At 45.7% G+C, this 26,876-nt stretch overlaps 1 protein-coding gene across 2 annotated transcripts in view; it reads right to left on the reverse strand.

Moving 5' to 3' along the window:
• The window catches only part of MCEE (methylmalonyl-CoA epimerase), a 39,636-nt gene that overhangs the window by 11,557 nt on the left and 1,203 nt on the right, over window positions 1-26,876 (reverse strand). Inside the window, exons 2-3 of one of the 2 annotated variants that reach the window (XM_038746736.1) lie at window positions 21,865-22,082; window positions 16,995-17,329 (exon numbers count right to left, since the gene is read on the reverse strand). In XM_038746736.1, the coding sequence (XP_038602664.1) occupies window positions 16,995-17,329; window positions 21,865-21,916 (387 nt within the window). In that variant the 5' untranslated portion in view covers window positions 21,917-22,082. The remainder of the gene's footprint in view (window positions 1-16,994; window positions 17,330-21,864; window positions 22,083-26,876) is intronic. The other variant, XM_038746735.1, reaches the window with a different exon arrangement.

The raw sequence follows: 26,876 nt of genomic DNA on the forward strand, positions 1-26,876 counted from the left end.
CCCCGGCCCACGTCCTTCCTCCGGCCTGGAACGCCCTCCCTCCTCAAATCCACCAAACAATCACTCGTCCCCCCCTTCAAAGCCTGACTGAAGGCGCACCTCCTCCAAGAGGCCTTCCCAGACTAAGAATTTAAGGCAATCTCCCTCTGGACCTTTTCCCAGTCACAAAACGTGAACCCTATTGAGCCATTCCAAGCAGGGTACCGTCATGCAAAGGAACAGGCTTGAATAGTAAACTGTATTAAAATTCAATAACGGGCTTAAACTTGCCGGTCGGAATCATCATCGCTCACAGACATATATTAGATGAGCTAATCATCCTTTCCAGTCATGCGGTTTTGGCCTCTTCCAATTTCTTTTATAAAAGTCATTTTAATTAAGGAACAGTACTGGTTGCTTCCACTTTAGAGCAGGATGAAAGTGATTTGGAAAACCAGTAAAGCTCCAGCCTTTAGAAGTCAGAAATCGAGCGGAAAACACGGAGTCTAGAAAAGCTTTTCCGCTAGCAGCATAATTCAGAATCTGAAACTGGGGGTAGTTTGAAATGCTGATCTTAAATTTGTCCGTTTTCCCTTTAATCTGAAAATATTTTTACACCCTCGATTGGAAGACAAAAAAAAAAAGCACATATAACTACGATTTGAGATTTTTCTTAAGAACGAGAAACAAAAATAAGATGGGTAACAGCAATTGCATTTTAAATGACTGTTTCAACCTCCTTACCCCTCAAATCCTTCATTGGAGTTGTAACACATACTCCTCCTTTGTGTCTCAGTGTGATTTCCAATCTGTACTTCCCAAGTGCTTAGTACAGTGCTCTGCACACAGTAAGCACTCAATAAATACGATTGATGATGATGATGATGATGATTTCCACTTTGTGGCATTACCATTTGCCTTCTAAATCTCTTTGTAGTTTCGAGTTTAGACAGCTTGCTTTCCTTTTATTCTCTGCCCATGAAATACCCAGAAAACTGATCTTATTAAGGGGTATCAGCTTGCTTTCTTTTTTTTTTCTCCAAAGAATTTCTTTCTACTTGATCCACACTTACTACTGTTCAAGGTTTCCTGGAATTGATTTCCTATACCTTGCTGATTTCTCTTCTTCCTGTCCTTGGGATCATAAATTCAATCATCTCGTGGCCACCGCTCCAAGGTTTCTCTCCTTCTTTACATCAACTAATCCGCAGGTGTGGGAATAAAAGATCAAGAAGATGAACTGCACTACGTTATTACCTCTTAACGAAGAAACGGTGACCAAATATTTGAGGATTTATGGCCTTCTGAATTATTTTATTCAGCTATCTCCATCATCTCCAGATCATGATCCACACCGCTTTAGAAACTTGGCCAGGGAAAGCGTCATCTTTCTTCTCTTCTGGAAGCCTGCCATAAAATCCTTATCGTTTTGATCCTTTTTATCTTAAATCAAAACCTTTCTACCTGTTGGGTTTACACACAGACTTACATGCGCGGCTTGTAAAGTGGGACTTACAAAACCCTGGTAGGAAGTTGGTTTTTTTGTCCACCTCTGGGACAGGGACTGAAGAGGAGTTTGAGAGGCTTCTAGACTGTAAGCTCACTGTGGGCAGGGGAATGTACCTGTTATAGTGTTATTTTGTGCTCTCCAAGGCGCTTAGTACAGTGCTCTGCACACAGTAAGCCCTCAATAAATACCACTGACTTACTGGAAGCTCCTTCTGGTCACGGAATGGGTCTGCCAACTCTCTTGTAACCCACCTCCTTCCCTTCCCCACAGCACCTGTATATATGTTTGTACGTATTTATTACTCTATTTATTTACTTATTTTACCTGTACATATTTATTCTACTTATTTTATTTTGTTAATATGTTTGGTTTTGTTCTCTGTCTCCCCCTTCGAGACTGTGAGCCCACTGTCGGGTAGGGACCGTTTCTATCTGTTGCCAACTTGTACTTCCCCAGCGCTTAGTACAGTACTCTGCACACTGTAAGTGCTCAATAAATACGACTGAATGAATGAATACTCTCCCAAGTGCTTAGTACAGTGCTCTGCACGTAGTAAGCACTTGATAAGCATCACTGGTTGACTGACTTGATCCCCTTTCTGCCACTGGAAGGGAGGGTTATCATCATCATCATCATCATCAAATAAATTATTAAATAATAATAATGATGATGACGACAATGATAATTGTGGTATTTATTAAGCGCTATGTGCCAAGCATTGTACTAAGCATTGGGATGGATATCAGACCATTAGGTCCCATATGGGGCTCACACTGTAAGTAGTTGGGAGAACAGCTATGGAATCCTCAGGTTACAGATGAGGAAACTGAGGCACAGAGAAGTCCAGTGACTTGCCCAAGGTCACACAGCAGACAAGGGGCAGAGCTGGGATTAGAACCCAAGTCCTTCTGACTCGCAAGTCTGTGCCCTATCCACTCGGATGCTACTGATGCCTGTCTACTTGTTTGGTTTTGTTGTCTGTGAGCCCACTGTTGGGTAGGGATTGTCTCTGTTGCTGAAGCGCTTAGTACAGTGTTTCGCACATAGTCAGCGCTCAATAAATACGACTGAATGAATAAACCACACTGTCTGGTGCAGAGGGCTTCTGTCACACCAATCCCATGGTCGGGAATAGGAGCCAAGCAGCGTACCATGGCAGCGTGGCCTAGAGCGTGGGTCCGGTAGCCGGATCAATCAATCAATCGTATTTATTGAGCGCTTACTGTGTGCAGAGCACTGTACTAAGCGCTTGGGAAGTACAAGTTGGCAGACCTGGATTCTAATCCCTGCTCTGCCATTTGCTTGCTGTGTGACCTTGGGCAAGTCGCTGAATTTCTCCATGCCTCAGTTTCCTCAACTGTAACAATGGGAACTCAATACCTGCTCTCCCTCCTACTTAAGACTATGAGTCCCATGCAGGACAGGGACTGTTGTCCGAGCTAATTAATTTGTACTAACCCGAGTGCTTAGAATAGCGTGTGACCCCCATCTTACCTCCTTCCCTTCCCCACAGCACCTGTATATATGTATATATGTTTGTACATATTTATTACTCTATTTATTGATTGATTTATTTTACTTGTACATATCTATTCTATTTATTTTATTTTGTTAGTATGTTTGGTTTTGTTCTCTGTCTCCCCGTTTTAGACTGTGAGCCCACTGTTGGGTAGGGACTGTCTCTATATGTTGCCAATTTGTACTTCCCAAGCGCTTAGTACAGTGCTCTGCACACAGTAAGCGCTCAATAAATACGATTGATGATGATGATGATGACACTTGGTAAGTGCTTAGCAAGTGCTTAACAATCCTTTCAGTCTTTTATTTGGAGATTGGGCATGTAGTCGGCGTGGAGCTGGGCTGGGGATGTGTGGTACCCAGAGTGAGGGCTTCGGGAGGGTCTTGTTTCCAGATTCCCCCTTTGGGAACTGCTGGGAAAGGATAAAGAGGGAACTGGGGGGAGAACGGACAGGATAAGGAGGGAGAAAGAAGAGGGAGTGAAGGGAAAGGCAGAGGGAGAGAAGGAAGAGGGAGAAAAGAAGGGCCAAAAAAGGAGGCTGAGGGGAGAGATACCACCTTCTCCTGCCTCGCGGCTTCCATGATCTTTGGTTACTCATTCATTCGATCGCATTTATTGAGTGCTTACTGTGTGCAGGGCACCGTACTAAGCGCCTGGCAGCAACAGAGAGAGACAATCCCCTGAACCTCTACCCTCTAGGCAATCTAAACTCCAGACCGTCTTCTTAACGCATCTTCTCAAAGGCCTCCGCTGGCTCCCTGGGTCTCTAAGGGAAGCTAAGGCCTCACCTTTTCATTCATTCATTCATTCATTCAATCGTATTTATTGAGCGCTGTGTGCAGAGCACTGGACTAAGCGCTTGAGAAGTCCAAGTTGGCAACACATAGAGACGGTCCCTACCCAACAGTGGGCCCACAGTCTAGAAGGGGGAGACAGAGAACAAAACCAAACATATTAACAAAATAAAATAAATAGAATAAATATGTACAAATAAAGTAAATAGAGTAATAAATACATACAAACATATATACATCTTCTCAAAGGCCTCCACTGGCTCCCTGGGTCTCTTCCCATCCAACCAAATCTCACCATGGGCTTCAAGCTAAGGCCTCACCTTTTCATTCATTCATTCATTCATTCATTCATTCAATCGTATTTATTGAGTGCTGACTGTGTGCAGAGCACTGGACTAAGCGCTTGGGAAGTCCAAGTTGGCAACATATAGAGACGGTCCCTACCCAATAGTGGGCTCACAGTCTAGAAGGGGGAGACAGAGAACAAAACCAAACATACTAACAAAATAAAATAAATAGAATAAATATGTACAAATAAAGTAGAGTAATAAATACATACAAACATATATACATATATACATCTTCTCAAAGGCCTCCACTGGCTCCCTGGGTCTCTTCCCATCCAACCACATCTCACAACGGGCTTCAAGCTAAGGCCTCACCTTTTCATTCGTTCATTCATTCAGTCGTATTTATTGAGCGCTGACTGTGTGCAGAGCACTGGACTAAGCGCTTGGGAAGTCCAGGTTGGCAACACATAGAGACGGTCCCTACCCAACAGTGGGCTCACCGTCTAGAAGGGGGAGACAGACAACAAAACAAAACATATTAACAAAATAAAATAAATAGAATATGTACAAATAAAATAGAGTAATAAATACATACAAACAAATATGCATATATACATCTTCTCAAAGGCCTCCACTGACTCCCTGGGTCTCTTCCCATCCAACCAAATCTCACCATGGGCTTCAAGCTAAGGCCTCACCTTTTCATTCATTCATTCATTCAATCGCATTTATTGAGCGCTGACTGTGTGCAGAGCACTGGACTAAGTGCTTGGAAGGTCCAAGTTGGCAACATCTAGAGACGGTCCCTACCCAACAGTGGGCTCACAGTCTAGAAGGGGGAGACAGAGAACAAAACATATTAACAAAATAAAATAAATAGAATAAATATGTACAAATAAAATAGAGTAATAAAGACATATATACATCTTCTCAAAGGCCTCCACTGGCTCCCTGGGTCTCTTCCCATCCAACCAAATCTCACCATGGGCTTCAAGCTAACTGCTCTCTTAGCCATGATTTCTCAGCCCACCGTCTTCACTCCATCCAGGCCAACTTGTTGGCTGGAACTTGCTCTCGGCCCACATCCTCCCCGGGGCCTGGAATGCCCTCCCTCTGCCCAACCGCCAAGCTAGCTCTCTTCCTCCCTTCAAGGCCCTACTGAGAGCTCACCTCCTCCAGGAGGCCTTCCCACACTGAGCCCCTTCCTTCCTCTCCCCCTCATCCCCCTCTCCATCCCCCCGTTGTACCTCCTTCCCTTCCCCACAGCACCTGTTTATATGTATATGTGTTTGTACATATTTGTTACTCTATTTATTTTACTTGTACATATCTATTCTATTTATTTGATTTTGTTAGTATGTTTGGTTTTGTTCTCTGTCTCCCCCTTTCAGACTGTGAGCCCACTGTTGGGTAGGGACTGTCTCTATATGTTGCCAACTTGTACTTCCCAAGCGCTTAGTACAGTGCTCTGCACACAGTAAGCGCTCAATAAATACGATTGATGATGATGATGATGACTCCCCCGACTCCATTCCCCCCTCACTCGCTCTGCTCCTCTGGCTTGGAGCTCTCCCCCACTGCATAAGTCAGACCACAACTCCTCCCTCACCTCCCACTCCCACCGCCCTTTTAAATCCCGCCTCAAATCCCATCCCCTCTCACTCATTCATTCAACGTGGCTCAGTGGAAAAGAGCCCGGGCTTTGGAGTCAGAGGTCACGGGTTCAAATCCCGGCTCCGCCAACTGTCGGCTGTGTGACTTCGGGCAAGTCGCTTCACTTCTCTGGGCCTCAGTTCCCTCATCTGTAAAATGGGGATGAAGACTGTGAGCCCCCCGTGGGACAACCTGATCACCTTATAACCTTCCCAGCGCTTAGAACGGTGCTTTGCACATAGTAAGCGCTTAATAAATGCCATTATTATTATTATTATCATTATTGAGCGCTAACTCATCATCATCAATCGTATTTATTGAGCGCTTACTATGTGCAGAGCACATAGTAAGCGCTTGGGAAGTCCAAGTTGGCAACATATAGAGACGGTCCCTACCCAACAGTGGCTTTCCCTGGATAATTTCCCTGCATCCTGAGCCCTCTCATCCCTACCGCCAGGACCAGTCAAGTAAGGAAGCAAGCGTGGCCTAGTGGAAAGAGCACGAGCCTGGGAATCAGAGGACCCGGGATCGCATCCTGGTTCTGCCACTTGCCCGCTGAGTGACCTTGGATAAGTCACTTCACTGTCCCTCGGTTTCCACAGTGTAAATTCATTAGACCGTGAGCCCCGTGTGGGACAGGGGAACGGGACCCGATCGGACCTGATTAACTTGTTCCTACTGCAGTGCTTAGAAAAGCTGCTTGATTCAAAGTAAGTGCTTCTCAAAGACAGTCATGAGCACATATGAATTTGTTTGTAACATCCTTGGCACATTAGCACATATGAAATTACCTGCAACATCCTTGGCACACATGTATATCATCATCATCCTCATCAACCGTATTTATTGAGCGCTTACTGTGTGCAGAGCACCGTACTAAGTGCTTGGGAAGTACAAATTGGCAACATATATGCCCACTCAATTTATTTCAATCAATCAGTGGTATTTATCATCATCATCACCAATCGTATTTATTGAGCGCTTCCTACGTGCAGAGCACTGTACTAAGCGCTTGGGAAGGACAAATTGGCAACACATAGAGACGGTCCCTACCCAACAGTGGGCTCACAGTCTAAAAGGGGGAGAACTTACCGAGAGCTTACGTGTGCAAAGCACTATACTAAGCGCTTGGGAGAGTACAGAGGAGCAGCGTGGCTCAGTGGAAAGAGCCCGGGCTTTGGAGTCAGAGGTCATGGGTTCAAGTCCCGGCACCACCGACTGTCAGCTGTGTGACTTTGGGGGAAGTCACTTAGCTTCTCTGTGCCTCAGTTCCCTCATCTGTAAAATGAGGATGAAGACTGTGAGCCCCCCGTGGGACAACCTGATCACCTTGTAACCTCCCCAGCGCTTAGAACAGTGCTTTGCACATAGTAAGCGCTTAATAAATGCCATTATTATTATTATTGTTATTACAACCTAATAATACACGAGACACATTCCCTGCCCACAACGAGCTTACGGTCTAGAGGGGGAGATGGACATTTAGCCTAACTGACATTCCAAGTTCAGGACTTGGTGGGGTTGCCTGACTTTTTCTGCTTCTGAATGGAGTCCAGAGGGCTCAGTGGCCAATTCCTTTAGGAGGTGTGCTAAGATAATAATAATAATAATAATAATAATAATAATAATAATAATGGATTTATTAAGCACTTACTATGTGCAAAGCACTGTTCTAAGCGCTGGGGAGGTTACAAGGTGATCAGGTTGTCCCACAGGGGGGCTCACAGTCTTCATCCCCATTTTACAGATGAGGTAACTCATCCTCTAGACTGTAAGTTCACTGTGGGCAGGGAATGCGTCTAGTCTAATAATAATAATAATGGCATTTATTAAGCGCTTACTATGTGCAGAGCACTGTTCTAAGCACTGGGGAGGTTACAAGGTGATCAGGTTGTCCCACGGGGGGGGCTCACAGTCTTAATCCCCATTTTACAGATGAGGCAGCTGAGGCACAGAGAAGTGAAGTGACTTGCCCAGAGTCACACAGCTGACAAGTGGCAGAGCCGGAATTTGAACCCATGACCTCTGACTCCAAAACCTGTGCTCTTTCCACTGAGCCACGCTGCTTCTGTCTACTGTTGTACTGTACTCTCCCAAGTGCTTAGTACAGTGCTCTGCACCCAATAAGCGCTCAATAAATACGACTGAATGACTATCACTTTGACCTCTGGGCTGGGGGGGGTCATTTAAGTTCCCCTCTCTTGCAGAATCTTTGATTATGGGGTAGCTTTGATGTATGCCTTCACCCCCCCTCATTGTACCCTGACCGATCTTCAGAAAATAGCTTTACGTTTAATATCCAGTGTTCCCATCATTACGGTTTATTAATAGTACGGATTAAGGGGCCACGGTGTGCTAAGGGCTACGTTATGTACAGGGGTAGGTACGAGACTGGTCGGTCAAATACGATTTATTGAGGGTTTACTGTATGCAGAGCACTGTACTAAGCGCTTGAGAGAGTACGGCAAAGCGGACAGAGGATGGGCCTTGGAGTGAGAACGTCACGGGTTCTGATCCTGGCTCCGCCACTTGTCTTCTGTGTCGCCTTGGGCAAGTCACTCTATTACGAGCGCTTACTACGTGCCGGGCACTGTTCTAAGCGCTGGGGTGGACACAAGCAAATCGTGTTGGACGCCGTCCCACATGGTGCTCCCAGCTTTAATCCCCATTTTACGGATGAGGGAACTGAGGCACAGAGAAGTGAGGTGACTTGCCTAAGGTAACACAGCAGAGAAGTGGCAGGGCCGGGATTAGAACCCATGACTTTCTTACTCCCTTTCTCATGCTCTATCCACTAGGCCACGCTGCTCCTCCTTACTTCACTCCTTCACTTCTCTGTGCTTCAGTTACCTCATCTGAAAAATGGGGATTAAGATGGTAAGCCCTGTTGAAAGATGGGGACTGGGTCCAACCCACTTGGTTTGTACCCAGCCCGGCGTTTAGTACAGTGCTGGGCACATAGGAAGCAATTAACAAATACCACAATTATTATTAAAATATAACAGACCATGAGTTTACAGTCTACAGGAATCTTACAGTCTACAGTCTGATTACTGAATCAGACACCGTCCCAGGCCCACATGAGGTTACTCTGTATTATTCCTCCACGTTAGATGCGACAGTTAAGTCGCAATAACGGCCCTGAGACTGTTTAATTTTGAAGAAGTTTTGCAATTTGATGTCTATATATTGCTCTTTAAATATTCTTACTTATACCCATTGGATTATTAAACTTTTCCGAACAAGTAAAAATGGTAACCTTTCTGCAAACCCTGAAATTAAATGTCTCCCTCCTATTAAAACTGAAATTGGTGGAGAAAGATGAGAATAGTGAATGGAAAGAGCATATTTTCCAGAAGCTCAATTAACTGCACATAAATACATCAAAATGTTAATTTTCGGATCCAAATGATAGGCTTCTTTTCAAAAGTTGCATTCTCCTGGAGAAAAGGTTTCCCTCAAGAAATAGCCGAGGGTATTTTGTTTTTTTTAATTTTAGAGAAGCAGAGCGGTTCAGTGGGAAAACCTCGGGACTGGGAGTCGGAGGATCTTGCAGTCTACAGTCCCAGGCCCACATGAGGTTACTCTGTATTATTCCTCCACATTAGATGCGACAGTTAAGTCGTAATAACGGTCCTGAGACTGTTTAATTTTGAAGAAACTTCGCAATTTGATGGCTATATATTGCTCTTTAAATATTCTTACTTATACACATTGATTAAACTTTTCTGAACAAGTAAAAATGGTAACCTTTCTGCAAACCCTGAAATTAAATGTCTCCCTCCTATTAAAACTGAAATTGGTGGAGAAAAATGAGAATAGTGAATGTAAAAAGCATATTTTCCAGAAGTTGAATTAACTGCACTTAAATACATCAAAATATTAATTTTCTGATCTAAATGATAGGCTTTTTTTCAGAAGTTGCATTCTCCTGGAGAAAAGGTTTCCCTCAAGAAATAGCCGATGGTATTTATTTTTTTTTAAATTTTAGAGAAGCAGAGCGGTTCAGTGGGAAGACCTCGGGACTGGGAGTCGGAGGATCTGGGTTCTTTTCCTGGCTCCGTCACGTGTCTGCTGTGTGACCTTGGAAAAGTCCCTTAAATGATCCGGGCCTCAGTTTCCTCACCTGCAAAATGGGGATGAAGACTGAGGACCCTTCCCTCCCCCGCCATATGGGACAACCTGATTAACTTGGATCTACCCCAGGGGATGTGTCCACCAACTCTGTTATACTGTATTCTCCCAAGTGCTAGCACAGTGCTCTGCCCAGCGTAAGCACTTCATAAACACAATTAATGGAAACACATTTTACAGCAAAATATTAAAAGAGAGTGGAGTTTTGCGCACAGAGTAATTAGCTTGGAGCCAGAGGCTGATTTACTGATTCCATTAACTTATTAGCACCACTCTGAAATGAATATTCACATTCACAGTCTACCTCAGAGGTGTATCGATGGGCTTAATTATTATTTGTGAATGGCTTTGGACTCCTCGTATGAACCATTATACAACAGTAAATTTCTTCACCCAACAACTTGACCTAGTGGAAAGAGCACAAGCCTGAGAGTCAGAGGGCCTGGGTTCTAATCCTACGTCCACCTGCCATAAGACTTTGGGCAAGTCACTTCCACTCCTCTGGGTCTCCGTTACCTCATCTGTAAAATGGGAATAAAGACTGTGAGCCCCATGTAGGACTTGGACTGTGTCCGATCTGATTATCTTGTATCTATCCCAGCGCTTAGTACAGTGCCTGGAACATGGTAAGCACCTATTATTAACAAAAACAAAATAAAAACCCACCCCCAAAATACACTACTGACTACTATAGCGAAAGAGCTGCAGATCGAAACTAATGTATTCACGCAGGACTCCGGCAATCTCGTCGTATTTTGTAGCTTTTAAGATCTACACGACAAGCTTCTGATCCCTGCAAACGGATGGGATGAACAGCTGGATTAATAAAAATAAGTTTTTGAAAATCTCTAATTGCATTTCCTGCCAATGCCAAGTTACCACGGCAACTAAAAAATGGGAGCATTCTTTCTGATCCCTCTCTATATTTCAGAGTGCTGCTTATTAATTTGACTTGACTAATTGCTTTCGAGGCTGCCGCGCTAGGAAATAGAAAGGGCGGAACCAGAAGTTTGAATGCTGTGATGAATAAATCTTCAGCATGATTAAAACATTCCATTTATGATATAAAACAGATTAAAGAAAAAATGAACTTGAAGAATCACTTTGTCTCCCGAATGAGGGATATTCTAAAGAGTTCTTCAAAGAGGGCCTTTGGACTACTGTTAAAACGAATTCCACCACACAGATTGCTTAATGCCTTTAAGGGCTACGCGAAAAATATTCAGATGGCATAACTTGTACTTCCCAAGCGCTTAGTACCTTGCTCTGCACACGGTAAGCGCTCAATAAATACGATCGAATGAATGAATGAAGTAGACTCTCATAGTGGAGGACCAGAGTGGTGGGGACGGGTTTTTAATTAACAGGACTTAATGCCCTAAGTTTGATCCTGACCTTAGTAGAGAAGGGTAGACAAGAAAATGCCATTTTGGGTCATCTAGACCAGGAGGAGGATGAGGAGGATGAAGAAGAAGAAGAAGAACAGCATTTGCAAAGCGCTTACTCTATGGCACTGTACTAAGCACTGGGGTAGATATGAGATTCATTCACTCATTCAAGCGAATGAATGAGTATGAATTGTGAGTATGCGTATGAGTATTCATACGTATGAATCGTATGAATGAATTTATTGAGCGCTTACTGTGTGCAGAGCACTGTACTAAGCGCTTGGGAAGTCCAAGTCGGCAACATATGGAGATGGTCCCTACCCAACAGCGGGCTCACAGTCTAGAAGGGGGAGACAGAGAACAAAACCAAACATATTCACAAAAGAAAATAAATGGAATAAATGTGTCCAAATAAAATAGAGTAATAAATACAAACATATATACAGGTATATACTGTATATATCTATAATAATAATATAATATACCTATTATATAATATACCTACATATGTAATGTATGTAATGTAATATGTATATGTATACCTATATTATGTAATATACCTATACCTATAATGTATCTCTTCTATTTATTTTATCTATTCTATTTATTTTATTTTGTTAGTACGTTTGGTTTTGTTCTCTGTCTCCCCCTTTTAGACTGTGAGCCCACTGTTGGGTAGGGACTGTCTCTATATGTTGCCAATTTGTACTTCCCAAGCGCTTAGTACAGTGCTCTGCACATAGTAAGCGCTCAATAAATACGACTGATGATGATGATGATACAGGTGCTGTGGGGAGGGGAAGGAGGTAAGGCGGGGGGGTGGGGAGAGGAAGGAGGGGGCTCAGTCTGGGAAGGCCTCCTGGAGGAGGTGAGCTCTCAGTAGGGCTTTGAAGGGAAAAGCCTTCATGTATATATATTCAATCAATCGTATTTATTGAGCACTTACTATGTGCAGAGCACTGTACTAAGCGCTTGGGAAGTACAAATTGGCATCACATAGAGACAGTCCCTACCCAACAGTGGGCTCACAGTCTTCATTCAATCATATTTATTGAGCGCCCACCGCGTGCAGAGCACTGTACTAAGCGCTTGGGAAGTACAAGTTGGCAACATATAGAGACGGTCCCTACCCAACAGCTGAAGCACAGAGAAGTGAAGTGACTTGCCTGAGGTGACACAGCAAGCAACTGGCAGAGCTGAGTTAGAGAAGCAGCGTGGCTCAGTGCAAAGAGCCCGGGGTCATGGGTTCAAATCCCGGCTCCGCCAATTGTCAGCTGCGTGACTTTGGGCAAGTCACTTCACTTCTCCGGGCCTCATCTGTAAAATGGGGATTAAAGACTGCGAGCCCCCCGTGGGACAACCCGATCACCTTGTAACCTCCCCAGCGCTTAGAATAGTGCTTTGCACATAGTAAGCGCTTAATAAATGGCATCATTATTAACCCAGGTCCTCGGACTGCCAGGCCTGTCCTCTTTCCACTAGGCCACGGTGCTTCTTTGCTGTTAGGTCTGCTAGATTTTCCGAGTCGGTTTCTTTTAGTACCTCAATGACCTTTAGCGCAGCTATCAGAAGTCATAAGGATCCCCTTCTGCTGGGACCTGGGGACTTTTTTCTCATTATTTAAAACCGACAACGGTGAGGCTCTAACCAGGGCAAAACGGATTTCCCAGATTTCTGTGGAAATCCCAGTGGGCCGATGTGCAGGTGGACAAGGACCTCTTCAAACCCTGCCACCTCAGCTGTCGGGTCTTCAAGCTCAGGATTTACTGCACCATAAATTTTCCACACCACTTTAACTTCCCTTTAACCCGTTTGGGAAGAGAGGAATACTGCAGGCAGCTGGAGAAGAAATAGGTGTGTCTTTGGCTAAACAACAGACTCAGCCTCTTAATGATGCTATTTATCAATTCTTACCAGGGAGAGATACAAGATAATAATAATGGCATTTATTAAGCGCTTACTTTGTGCAAAGCACTATTCTAAGCGCTGGGGAGGTTACAAGGTGATCAGGTTGTCCCACGGGGGGCTCGCAGTCTTTAATCCCCATTTTACAGATGAGGTAACTGAGGCCCAGAGAAGTTAAGTGACTTGCCCAAAGTCACACAGCTGACAACTGGCAAAGCCGGGATTTGAACCCATGACCTCCGACTCCAAAGCCCGGGCTCTTTCCACTGAGCCACGCTGCTTCTCCAATCGGATCAGACACAGTTCCTGTTCCACACAGGGCTCATAGTCTAAGAGGGAGGGTAGAGGAGGTGTTTTCATTCATTCATTCGTATTTATTCAGCGCTTACTGTGTGCAGAGCACTTGGGAGGTACAAGTCGGCAACATATAGAGACGGTCCCTACTCAACAACGGCCTCACAGTCTAGAAGGGGGAGACAGACAACAAAACAAAACAAGTAGACAGGTGTCAATGCCATCAATATAAATAGAAAATAAATACAGTAATAAATATGTACAAATATATACTAGTGCTGTGGGGAGGGGAAGGAGGTAGGGCAGAGGGAGGGATGGGGAGGAGGAGAGGAAAAAAGGGGCTCAGTGTGGGAAGGCCTCCTGGAGGAGGTGGGCTTTCAGTAGGGCTTTGAAGGGAGGAAGAGAGCTAGCTTGGCGGATGGGGAGAGGGAGGGCATGCCAGTCCAGGGGGAGGACGTGGGCCGGGGGTCGACGGCGGGACGGGCGAAAACGAGGCACGGTGAGGAGGTGAGCGGCAGAGGAGCGGAGGGTGCGGGCTGGGCTGGAGAAGGACAGAAGGGAGATGAGGTAGGAGGGGGCGAGGGGATGGACAGCCTTGAAGCCGAGAGTGAGGAGTTTCTGCTTCATGCGAATCGATTTCATAGTTGAGAAAACTGACAGAGAGAAAAATTTAGGTTAACTGCCCTTCAGATAATAATTAATAATAATAATAATGGAATTTGTTAAGTGCTTACTATATGCCAAGCCCTGTTCTAAGTGCTGGAATAGACACACAATCATCAGGTTGTCCCACGTGGGGCTCACAGTCTTCATACCCATTCTACAGACAAGGTAACTGAGGCACAGAAAAGTGAGGCGACTTGCCCAAGGTTAAAGAGCAGACAAGTGGCAGAGGCGGGATTAGGGCTCTGATTCCCAAGCCCGGGCTCTTGCCACTTGGCCACGGGACTGTCACACAGCAGGAAAGTGGTAAAGTCTGGTCAAGAAGCGGGGTGGCCTAGTGGATTGAGCACAGGACTGGGAGTCAGGAGGACTTGGGTTCGAATCTCGCCTCTGCCACTTATCTGCTGTGTGACCTTAGGCAAGGCACTTAACTTTTCCGTGACTCAAGCGGCCTCATCTATAAAATGGGGATTCAGCCTGTGAGCGCCATGTGGGACACGGATTGCGTCCAACCGGATAATAACAATAATTATAATGATGGCATTGGTTAAGCGCTTATTATGTGCAAAGCACTGTTCTGGATTAGCTTGTGTCAATCTATCCCAGGGCTTAGTACAGTGCCTGCCACAGAGTAATTGCTTAACAAATGCCATTATAACAATACCACTGAAAAAACACAGCAGAAATGGATTTTTTTTTAACTCGCAGGCCCATGTTCTTTCCCACTAAGCCCGGCGGCCTCTCATTGGTTTCACTTGAGAAATAATACAAATTTAAAGTGATCAGAAGCAGTTTCGCTCCCATACAAATAGACTTCCCTTGCTAACGGGAACCGTGATCATTTGGGGGTACGGTTATTGCGAAATTTGTTTTGGAGAAGGAATGGCGGCCGTTATAAACGCACAATTCAGATTTCCAAATGCAAGTGAAATAAATGTCACTCGCTATCAGTTATATTAGCGGGGATTTTTCTTTGTGGTGCTAATGGGAAGCGGGGGGGAGTCAAGGACCTGGTTTGTAATCCCAGCTCTGCTTTGGGTGACGTTGGGCAAGTCACCGCTTCTAGACTATCATCTTGTCGTGGGCAGGGAACGTGCCGGCCAGCTCTGCCAAGCGTTTAATTCAGTGTTCGGCACGTAGTAAGTGCTCGATAAATACCACTGATGACGATGATAATGAAGTGGCTTAGCTTCTCCGTGCCTTGGGTACCTCATCTGCAGAGAAGCAGTGGGGCCTAAAGCGCGAACCCGGGCCTCAGAAGGACTGGGGTCTAATCCAGCTCCGCCACTTGTCTGCTGGGCGACTTTGGGCAAGTTGCTTAAATTCTCTGTGCCTCAGTGACCCCGTCTCTAAAACGGGGATTAAGACTGCGAGCCCCATGTGGGGCAGGGACCGTGTCCAACCAGATTACCTTGTATCTAGCCCAGCGTTTAGAACAGTGCCTGGGACATAGTAAGTGCTCAACAAATACCATAAAAAAATATCCGTTCTTCCTCGGTCTTAGGCTGCAAATCCCACGAAGGGAAGGGTCTGTGTCCAGCCTGTTATCATTCCACCTGCTACAGGGCTTGGTAAATTCATTCATTCAATCGTATTTATTGAGCGCTTACTGCGTGCAGAGCACTGTACTAAGCGCTTGGGAAGTCCAAGTTGGAGACATATAGAGACGGTCCCTACCCAACAGCGGGCTCACAGTCTAGAAATAACAATGATGGCATTTATTAAGAGCTTACTATGTGCAAAGCACTGTTCTAAGCGCTGGGGAGGTTGCAAGGTGATCAGGTTGTCCCACAGGGGGCTCACAGTCAATCCCCATTTTACAGATGAAGTAACTGAGGCACAGAGCAGTGAAGTGACTTGCCCAAAGTCACACAGCTGACAGTTGGCGGAGCCGGGCCTTGAACCCATGACCTCTGACTCCAAAGCCCGTGCTCTTTCCACTGAGCCACGCTGCTTCTCCGGTAAATAGTAAGCACTTAACAAATACTACTTTTATTATTTTGGGGGAAAGGAGCAAAGCTTGTGTCTAGGCCAGTTCCAGGACAGCGCTGGAGTAACCATTTAATAGTGATAATAATTTTGGTATTTGTTAAGTGCTTACTACTGTGCCTCATTCTCGCCTGTCCCGCCGTCGACCCCCGGCCCACGTCCTCCCCCTGGCCTGGAATGCCCTCCCTCCGCACATCCGCCAAGCTAGCTCTCTTCCTCCCTTCAAAGCCCTACTGAGAGCTCACCTCCTCCAGGAGGCCTTCCCAGACTCAGCCCCCTCTTTCCTCTCCCCTTCCCCATCCCCCCGCCCTACCTCCTTCCCCTCCCCACAGCCCCTGTATATATGTTTGCACAGATTTATGACTATTTATTTTACTTGTACGTATTTACTATTCTATTTATTTTGTTAATGATGTGCCTCTAGCTTTCCTTCTATTTATTCTGATGACTTGACACCTGTCCACATGTTTTGTTGTCCGTCTCCCCCTTCTAGACCGTGAGCCCGCTGTTGGGTAGGGACCGTCTCTATAATGTTGCCAATTTGTACTTCCCAAGCGCTTAGTACAGTGCTCTGCACATAGTAAGCACTCAATAAATACGATTGATTGATTGATTGATTGATTGACTTGGACTTCCCAAGTTCAGTGCTCTGCACACAGTAAGCGCTCAATAAATACGACTGATTGATTGATTTTCTCTCAAAAACTAATCAATCAAGCGTATTTATTGAGCGCTTACGGTGCGCAGAGCACTGTACTAAGCGCAAGTTGGCAACATAGACAGTCCCTACCCAACGGTGGGCTAAGAGCCCTAACTAGCGGTCACCGATAACGCGACCGACGCTTCCGAAAAAGGAAAGTTTCGAGCCCCGCGTACCTCGATGCAGACGTGGTGCATTCCTCCGACCTTATTTTTCTGCAGAAAGCCCGCAACTGGACTGTCCTTTCCCAGGGGATGCAGCAGCTCCAGCTTGGTGTTCCCCAGCTCCACGAAGACCACGGAGACGCCGTGTTCGGGGAGCGGGGCCGCCTCGCTGACCCGAGCCCCCAACGTGTCCCTGTAAAACGACCGGGCCTGCTCCAAATCGGGGACCGCGATGGCCACGTGATTGAGTCGGCCCAAGGTCCACGGGGCTCCGGGGACATTCGGGGTTGAAGACCGGGACCCCGACAGAGCTCTCGCTCCCAGGGTCCGCCCTCTGCGGAAAAACCCTGAAAAATGGAATGAATTCTATGTGAGTTTTTGTCAAGCAACACTGATCCCTTTCTTAACGGCATTTATTAAAGGGCTAACTCTGTGTCAGTCACAGCTGGGGTGGCTATAAATTAATTCGGTCGGACGCGGTCCCCGTCCGGCAAGGGGCTCACAATCTAAGTAGAAGCGCGAACGGATTTTGAATCCCCGTTTGTCGGGATAGAGGGATTGCCTCTATCTGCTGCCAAATAGTACTTTCCAAGCGCTTACTACAGTGCTCTGCAAACAGTAAGCGCTCCGTAAGGTGAGAAACAGTGTGGCTCAGTGGAAAGAGCCCGGGCTTTGGAGTCAGAGGTCATGGGTTCAAATCCCGGCTCCGCCAATTGTCAGCTGGGTGACTTTGGGCAAGTCACTTCACTTCTCTGGGCCTCAGTTACCTCATCTGTAAAATGGGGATTAAGTAGTAGGTGCTTAACAAATACCATCATTATTATTCTCCCCCTTTTAGACTGTGAGCCCACTGTTGGGTAGGGACTGTCTCTATGTGATTCCAATTTGTACTTCCCAAGCGCTTAGTACAGTGCTCTGCACATAGTAAGCGCTCAATAAATACGATTGACTGTTTGATTGATTGATTGATTGACTGAATGAATGACTTTTACAGCCAATCTAAGTAGAAGACGAACGGGTATTGAATCCCCGTTTGTCGGGCAGGGACTGCCTCTATCTGCTGCCAAACAGTACTTTCCAAGCGCTTACTACAGTGCTCTGCAAACAGTAAGCGCTCCGTAAGGTGAGAAACAGTGTGGCTCAGTGGAAAGAGGCCGGGCTTTGGAGTCAGAGGTCATGGGTTCAAATCCCGGCTCCGCCAATTGTCGGCTGGGTGACTTTGGGCAAGTCACTTCACTTCTCTGGGCCTCAGTTACCTCATCTGTAAAATGGGGATTAAGTAGTAGGCGCTTAACAAATACCATCATTATTATTCTCCCCCTTTTAGACTGTGAGCCCACTGTTGGGTAGGGACTGTCTCTATGTGATTCCAATTTGTACTTCCCAAGCGCTTAGTACAGTGCTCTGCACATAGTAAGCGCTCAATAAATACGATTGATTGATTGATTGATTGACTGAATGAATGACTTTTACAGCCAATCTAAGTAGAAGCGCGAACGGGTATTGAATCCCCGTTTGTCGGGCAGGGATTGCCTCTATCTGCTGCCAAATAGTACTTTCCAAGCGCTTACTACAGTGCTCTGCAAACAGTAAGCGCTCCGTAAGGTGAGAAACAGTGTGGCTCAGTGGAAAGAGGCCGGGCTTTGGAGTCAGAGGTCATGGGTTCAAATCCCGGCTCCGCCAATTGTCGGCTGGGTGACTTTGGGCAAGTCACTTCACTTCTCTGGGCCTCAGTTACCTCATCTGTAAAATGGGGATTAAGTAGTAGGCGCTTAACAAATACCATCATTATTATTCTCCCCCTTTTAGACTGTGAGCCCACTGTTGGGTAGGGACTGTCTCTATGTGATTCCAATTTGTACTTCCCAAGCGCTTAGTACAGTGCTCTGCACATAGTAAGCGCTCAATAAATACGATTGATTGATTGATTGATTGACTGAATGAATGACTTTTACAGCCAATCTAAGTAGAAGACGAACGGGTATTGAATCCCCGTTTGTCGGGCAGGGATTGCCTCTATCTGCTGCCAAATAGTACTTTCCAAGCGCTTACTACAGTGCTCTGCAAACAGTAGGCGCTCCGTAAGTACGACTGAATGAATGACTTTTACAGCCAATCTAAGTAGAAGCGCGAACGGGTATTGAATGCCCGTTTGTCGGGCAGGGATTGCCTCTGTCTGCTGCCAAATAGTACTTTCCAAGCGCTTACTACAGTGCTCTGCAAACAGTAGGCGCTCCGTAAATACGACTGAATGAATGACTTTTACAGCCAATCTAAGTAGAAGCGCGAACGGGTATTGAATCCCCGTTTGTCGGGCAGGGATTGCCTCTGTCTGCTGCCAAAGAGTACTTTCCAAGCGCTTACTACAGTGCTCTGCAAACAGTAAGCGCTGAGTAAGTCCGACTGAATGAATGGCTTTTACAGCTGAGGGAACCGAGGCTCAGAGAAGCCAAGTGACTCGCCCCAGGTCACCCCAGCAAGAAAGTGGCAAGAGCCGGGATTAGAATCCAGAGCCTGGGACTCCCGGGCCTGGGCTCTTTCATTCAATCGTATTTATTGAGCGCTTACCGTGTGCACGGCACTGTACTAAGCGCTTGGGAACTACAAAAGGGTGTGGGGGCCGTACACAGGGTCAGAGCCGGAGCCAGGGGGTCGGGGGAGGCCCTACCTTGAGGACGGTGATAATAATAATAATGATAATAATGGCATTTGTTAATAATAATATAATGGCATTTGTTAAGCACTTACTATGTGCAAAGCACTGTCCTAAGCACTGGGATTGATACAAGGTGATCAGGTTGTCCCATGTGGGGCTCACAGTCTTCACCCCCATTTTCCAGATGAGGTAACTGAGGTGCAGAGAAGTCAAGTGACTTGCCCAAAGTCGCACAGCAGACATGTGGCGGGGCCGGGATTCGAACCCAGGACCTCTGGCTCCAAAGCCCGGGCTCTTTCCACTGAGCCACGCTGCTTCTCTTGTTAAGCGCTTACTATGTGTCAAGCACTGCTCTAAGCACTGGCGGGGGGATACAAGGCGATGAGGTTGTCCCACTGGGGACTCACAGTTTAATCCCCATTTTACAGGTGAGGGTACTGAGGCACAGAGAAGTGAAGTGACTTGCCCAAAGTCACACAGCTGGCGAGCGGTGGAGCCGGGATTCGAACCCACGACCTCTGGCTCCCAAGCCCGGACTCTTTCCACTGAGCCACTCTGCTTCTCTAATAATAGTGACAATAATAACAGTATCTGTTAAGTGCTTACGATGTGCCAAGCAGGCTCTCTCCACTAGACCACACTACTTCCCTCTCTATATGTTGCCAAGTTTACTTCCCGAGCGCTTAGTCCAGTGCTCTGCACACAGTAAGCGCTCAATAAATACGACTGAATGAATGACAGCCTGTGTCCAACCCGATTTGCTTGCTTCCACCGTAGTGCTTGGCTCCTAGTAAGCTCTTAATATTTATTACTCTATTTTTTTATTTTAAGCTCTTTATTTTAATATGAGCTCTTAATATTTATTACTCTATTTTTTATTTTATTTGTAAATATTTATTCTATTTATTTTATTTTGTTAATGTTTTGTTTTGTTCTCTGTCTCCCCCTTCTAGACTGTGAGCCTGCTGTCGGGTAGGGACCGTCTCTATATGTTGCCGACTTGGACTTCCCAAGCGCTTAGTCCAGTGCTCTGCACACGGTAAGCGCTCAATAAATACGAATGATTGAATGACAGCCTGTGTCCAACCTGATTTGCTTGCAGTGCTTGGCTCCTAGTAACTCTATTTATTTATTTATTTTATTTGTACATATTTATTCTATTTATTTTATTTTTACTAATATGTTTTGTTTTGTTCTCCGTCTCCCCCTTCTAGACTGTGAGCCCGCTGTCGGGTAGGGACCGTCTCTATATGTTGCCGACTTGTACTTCCCAAGCGCTTAGTCCAGTGCTTTGCACACGGTAAGCGCTCAATAAATACGACTGATTGAATGACAGCCTGTGTCCAACCTGATTTGCTTGCAGTGCTTGGCTCCTAGTAACTCTATTTATTTATTTATTTTATTTGTACATATTTATTCTATTTATTTTATTTTTACTAATATGTTTTGTTTTGTTCTCCGTCTCCCCCTTCTAGACTGTGAGCCGCCGTTGGGTAGGGACCGTCTCTATATGTTGCCAACTTGGACTTCCCAAGCGCTTAGTCCAGTGCTCTGCACACAGTAAGCGCTCAATAAATACGACTGAATGAATTGAATGAAACGCTTCTTTTCATTCAATCATATTTATTGAGCGCTTACAGTGTGCAGAGCACTGGACTAAGCGCTTGAGAGGGTACACTTTAAAAACAGACACAGTCTCTGCCCACAACGAGCTTACCTATTTCTTTGGTCAATCTGTTGAGGAATGATCCGTTTTATAGGCTTCGCTACTATCATTTGTAGTTCTATAAATCGGAAAAGGGTCACTAGCATTCCATGCTTGCCCCAAAGTAGAAAATGCAGGCATCAGGAGGGAGTTGATGCCTCCTCCCCATCCTCCTCCTCCTCTCCATCCCCCCCGCCTTACCTCCTTCCCTTCCCCACAGCACCTGTATATATGTATATATGTTTGTACGGATTTATTACTCTATTTATTTATTTTATTTTACTTGTACATATCTATTCTATTGATTTTATTTTGTTAATATGTTTTGTTTTGTTGTCCGTCTCCCCCTTCTAGACCGTGAGCCTGCTGTTGGGTAGGGACCGTCTCTCTATGTTGCCAACTTGTACTTTCCAAGCGCTGAGTCCAGTGCTCTGCACACAGTAAGCGCTCAATAAATATGATTGATTGATTGATTTCCCGTGGCCTGTTCTTTCTTGTTGCCACTGCGGCCCCACCCGGACCAGATAAACTCCTCCTTTCTACCCATCCTTTCTGAGAACTCTTGTCCTTCATCCCCGCCAGAACTTGGGTGAAGCACCGGTGAATCCACCGCTTCTGCAACGACGAAATCGATTCAGACGGGCTGAATAAAGAACGCAGGGCGTGACTGCTCGGCTCTGTCCTTCACAAATAATTCTGCTTGGAACGCAACGGGTTCAATTTTAGGCTTCGCTCCCTCCTAAAACGGAAGGTGAATTAATCACACGCTTTGATGGACAGAGTTTAAAATGCGACAGACGTTATTTTAACATTCCCCCGGTTTCCCCCCAACGGTTAGCGGAATAGGAGCGAGGAAGCATCGACGACTGTGTGCCGGAGAAAATGTTTCTTTCTGTGTTGTTGCCTGTAAATATTCCGGACTGACTGACGGTGATTAAATGGGGAGACCAGGGTACGGAAAGCTTGCATGCTACGGAGAAGCAGCATAGTTTGTTGGATTTTTTTTTCCATTTTGTACGTATTTTTTCTATGTATTTTATTTTGTTAATATGTTTTGTTTTGTTCTCTGTCTCCCCCTTCCAGACTGTTCCCTGCAGGATGCTCGAGGAGATGGTAGCAGTCTATCCGGTTAGGGGGGCCTTATTACCCCCCCAGAGAAGCAATCAATCAATCAATCGTATTTATTGAGCGCTTACTGTGTGCAGAGCACTGTACTAAGCGCTTGGGAAGTACAAGTCGGCAGCATATAGAGACGGTCCCTACCCTACAGTGGGCTCAAGCGGCGTGGTGTAGTGGCTAGAACCCGGCCCTGAGAGTCAGAAGGTCCTGGGTTCTAATCCCGCCTCTGCCGCTTGTCAGCTGTGTGACCTTGGGCAAGTCATTTAACTTCTCTGGGCCTCAGTGACCTCTTCTGCAAAATGGGGATTAAGACTGTGACCCCCAAGTGGGACAGGGACTCTGTCCAACCCGATTTGCTTGTATCCACCTCAGCACTTAGTACAGTGCCTGGCACAATATAAGTGCTTAAGAAATACCATAATTATTATTATTACTACATATAAAAAGGATTATTCCTTGCAGGATGCTCTAGGAGATGGTAGCAGTCTACCCGTTTAGGGGGGCCTTATTACCCTCCTAGAGAAGCAGAGTGGTGTAGTGGCTAGAACCCGGCCCTGAGAGTCAGAAGGTCCTGGGTTCTAATCCCGCCTCTGCCGCTTGTCAGCTGTGTGACCTTGGGCAAGTCATTTAATTTCTCTGGGCCTCAGTGACCTCTTCTGCAAAATGGGGATTAAGACTGTGACCCCCAAGTGGGACAGGGAATGTGTCCAACCCGATTTGCTTGCATCCACCTCAGCACTTAGTACAGTGCCTGGCGCAATATAAGTGCTTAAGAAATACCATAATCGTTATTATTACTACATATAAAAAGGATTATTCCTTGCAGGATGCTCCAGGAGATGGTAGCAGTCTACCCGGTTAGGGGGGCCTTATTACCCTCCTAGAGAAGCAGCGTGGTGTAGTGGCTAGAACCCTGCCCTGAGAGTCAGAAGGTCCTGGGTTCTAATCCCACCTCTGCCGCTTGTCAGCTGTATGACCTTGGGCAAGTCATTTAACTTCTCTGGGCCTCAGTGACCTCTTCTGTAAAATGGGGATTAAGACTGTGACCCCCAAGTGGGACAGGGACTGTGTCTAACCCGATTTGCTTGTATCCACCTCAGCACTTAGTACAGTGCCTGGCGCAATATAAGTGCTTAAGAAATACCATAATTATTATTATTACTACATATAAAAAGGATTATTCCTTGCAGGATGCTCTAGATGGTAGCAGTCTACCCGTTTAGGGGGGCCTTATTACCCTCCTAGAGAAGCAGCGTGGTGTAGTGGCTAGAACCCGGCCCTGAGAGTCAGAAGGTCCTGGGTTCTGATCCTGCCTCTGCCGCTTGTCAGCTGTGTGACCTTGGGCAAGTCATTTCACTTCTCTGGGCCTCAGTGACCTCTTCTGTAAAATGGGGATTAAGACTGTGAGCCGCTCACGGGACAACCTGATCACCCTGTATCCGTCCCAGCGCTTAGAACGGTGGTTGGCACAGAGTAAGCGCTTAATACCATTACTATTATTATTATTATTATTGTTGCCTGCTGTGTGACCTTGGGCAAGTCACTTCGGGAGAAACTGCTTCATAAGAAGCAGCGTGGCTCTGTGGATAGAGCAGGGGCTGGAAGTCGGAGGGTCCGCCAGGCCACATGTCTGCAGTTCATTCAATCATATTTACTGAGCCTTTAACTGTGTGCAGAGCACTGCAATAATAATAATAATAATAATAATAATAATGGCATTTATTAAGCGCTTACTATGTGCAAAGCACCGTTCTAAGCGCTGGGGAGGTGACAAAGTGATCAGGTTGTCCCCCCGGGGGGCTCACAGTTTTAATCCCCGTTTCACAGATGAGGTAACTGAGGCCCAGAGAAGTGAAGTGACTTGCCCAAAGTCACACAGCTGACAATTGGTGGAGCCGGGATTTGAACCCACAACCTCTGACAGTGCTTTGCACATAGTAAGCACTTAATAAATGCCATCATTCTTATGATTATGATTGTATGACCTTGGGCAAGTCAGTTTACTTCTCTGGGCCTCAGTTCCCTCATCTGGAAAATGGGGATTAAGACTGTGAGCCCCCCCGGGGACAACCTGATCACATTGTAGCCCCCCCAGTGCTTACAGCAGTGCTTTGCACATAGTAAGCACTCAATAAATGCCATCATTATTGTGGTTATTATTGTGTGGCCTTGGGCAAGTCAGTTCACTTTTCTGGGCCTCAGTTACCTCATCTGTAAAACGGGGATTAAGACTGTGAACCCCACATGGGACAACGTGATCATATTGTATCCCCCCAGTGCTTAGAACAGTGCTTTGCGCATAGTAAGTGCTTAATAAATGCTTATTATTATTATTATTATTATTATTGTGTGACCTTGGGCAAGTCAGTTCACTTCTCTGGGCCTCAGCTCCCTAAGAAGCAGCGTGGCTTAGTGGCAAGAGCCCCGGCTCGAGAGTCAGAGGTTGTGGGTTCTAATCCCGCCCCCGCCCCTTGCCTGCTGTGTGACGTTGGTCAAGTCACTTAACATCTCTGTGCCTCGGTTCCCTCATCTGTAAAATGGGGATGAAGACGGCGAGCCCCCCGCGGGACAACCTGATCAGCGTGGCGCAGTGGAAAGAGCTCGGGCTTTGGAGTCAGAGGTCATGGGTTCAAATCCCGGCTCCGGCAATTGTCAGCTGTGTGGCTTTGGGCAAGTCACTTCACTTCTCTGGGCCTCAGTTCCCTCATCTGTAAAGCGGGGATTAAAACTGTGAGCCCCCCAGGGGACAACCTGATCACCTTGTAACCTCCCCAGCGCTTAGTACAGTGCTTTGCACATAGTAAGCGCTTAATAAATGCCATCGTTATTATTATTGTAACCTCCCCCAGCGCTTAGAGCAGTGCTTGGCACATAGTAAGTGCTTAACAAACAACAATATTATTATTATCATTATTATCTGCAAAATGGGAATTAAGAGTGTGATCCCTTCGTGGGACACAGATGGTCGTCCAACCTAACTCATAATGATAGTAATAATAATTTTGGTATTTGTATGTATTCGTATCTATCCCAGCGCTTAGAACAATGCTTGGCACATAGTAGGCGCTTAACAAGTGCCATCATTATTATCATTATCACCCACATAAGGGCTCCACAAATACAATTCAATGAATGAATGAATGAATGATGAGAAGCAGCATGGCTCAGTGGAAAGAGCCCAGGCTTGGGCGTCAGGTCGTGGGTTCGAATCCCGACTCCACCACGTCTGCTGTATGACTTTGGGCAAGCCACTTAACTTCTCTGGGCCTCAGTTCCCTCATCCATAAAATGGGGACTAAGTCTGTGAGCCCCATGGGGGACAACCTGTTTGCCTTGTATCTACCCAGCGCTTAGAGAAGCAGTGTGGTTCTGTGGAAAGAGCCCAGGCTTTGGAGTCAGTGGTCATGGGTTCAAATCCTGGCTCCGCCAATTGTCAGCTGTGTGACTTTGGGCAAGTCACTTAATTTCTCTGTGCCTCAGTTCCCTCATCTGTAAAATGGGAATTGACTGTGAGGCCCCCGTGAGACAACCTGATCACCTTGTAACCTCCCCAGCGCTTAGAACAGTGCTTTGCACATAGTAGGTACTCAATAAATGCCATCATTATTATTATTAGAACAGTACTTCACACATAGTAAGCACTTAACAAATACCCACATTATCATTAGTATTATGAGTGAATGAATAATGAATGATGGATGAATGAAGGATGAAGGAATGAATGATGAATGAATGAATAATGAATGCTGAATGAATGAATAATGAATGCTGAATGAATGAAGGAAGGATGGATGAGTGATTGAAGGATGCATGAAGGGTGAAGGAATGAAAGATGAATGATTGATGGATGAATGAAGGCCGAAGGAATGAATGAATGACGAATGAATAAAGGATGAATGAATGAATGCTGAATGAATAATGAATGCTGAATGAATGAAGGAAGGATGAATGATTGAAGGATGGATGAATGAATGAAGGATGAATGAGACTGAAGGATGGATGAATGAATGAAGGATGAATGACTGATGGACGAATGAAGGCTGAAGGAATAAATGATGAATGATTTTTTTTTAATTGTATTTATTGAGCGCTTACTGTGTGCAGAGCACTGTACTAAGCACTTGGGAAGTACAAGTTGGCAACATATAGAGACGGTCCCTACCCAACAGTGGGCTTACAGTCTAAAAGGGGGAGACAGAGAACAAAACCAAACATACTAACAAAGTAAAATAAATAGAATAGATACTGAAGGGATGAATGACGAATGAAGGATGAATGAATGAATGATGAATGAATAATGAATGATGAATGAATGAAGGATGTATGAATGAATGAAGGCTGAGGGAAAGAATGATGAATGAATGACGAATGAATCAAGGATGAATGAATGTAGGCTGAATGAATGAATGATGAA

Source organism: Tachyglossus aculeatus, chromosome 5, assembly GCF_015852505.1.
Source record: "Tachyglossus aculeatus isolate mTacAcu1 chromosome 5, mTacAcu1.pri, whole genome shotgun sequence".
Classification (NCBI taxonomy): domain Eukaryota; kingdom Metazoa; phylum Chordata; class Mammalia; order Monotremata; family Tachyglossidae; genus Tachyglossus; species Tachyglossus aculeatus.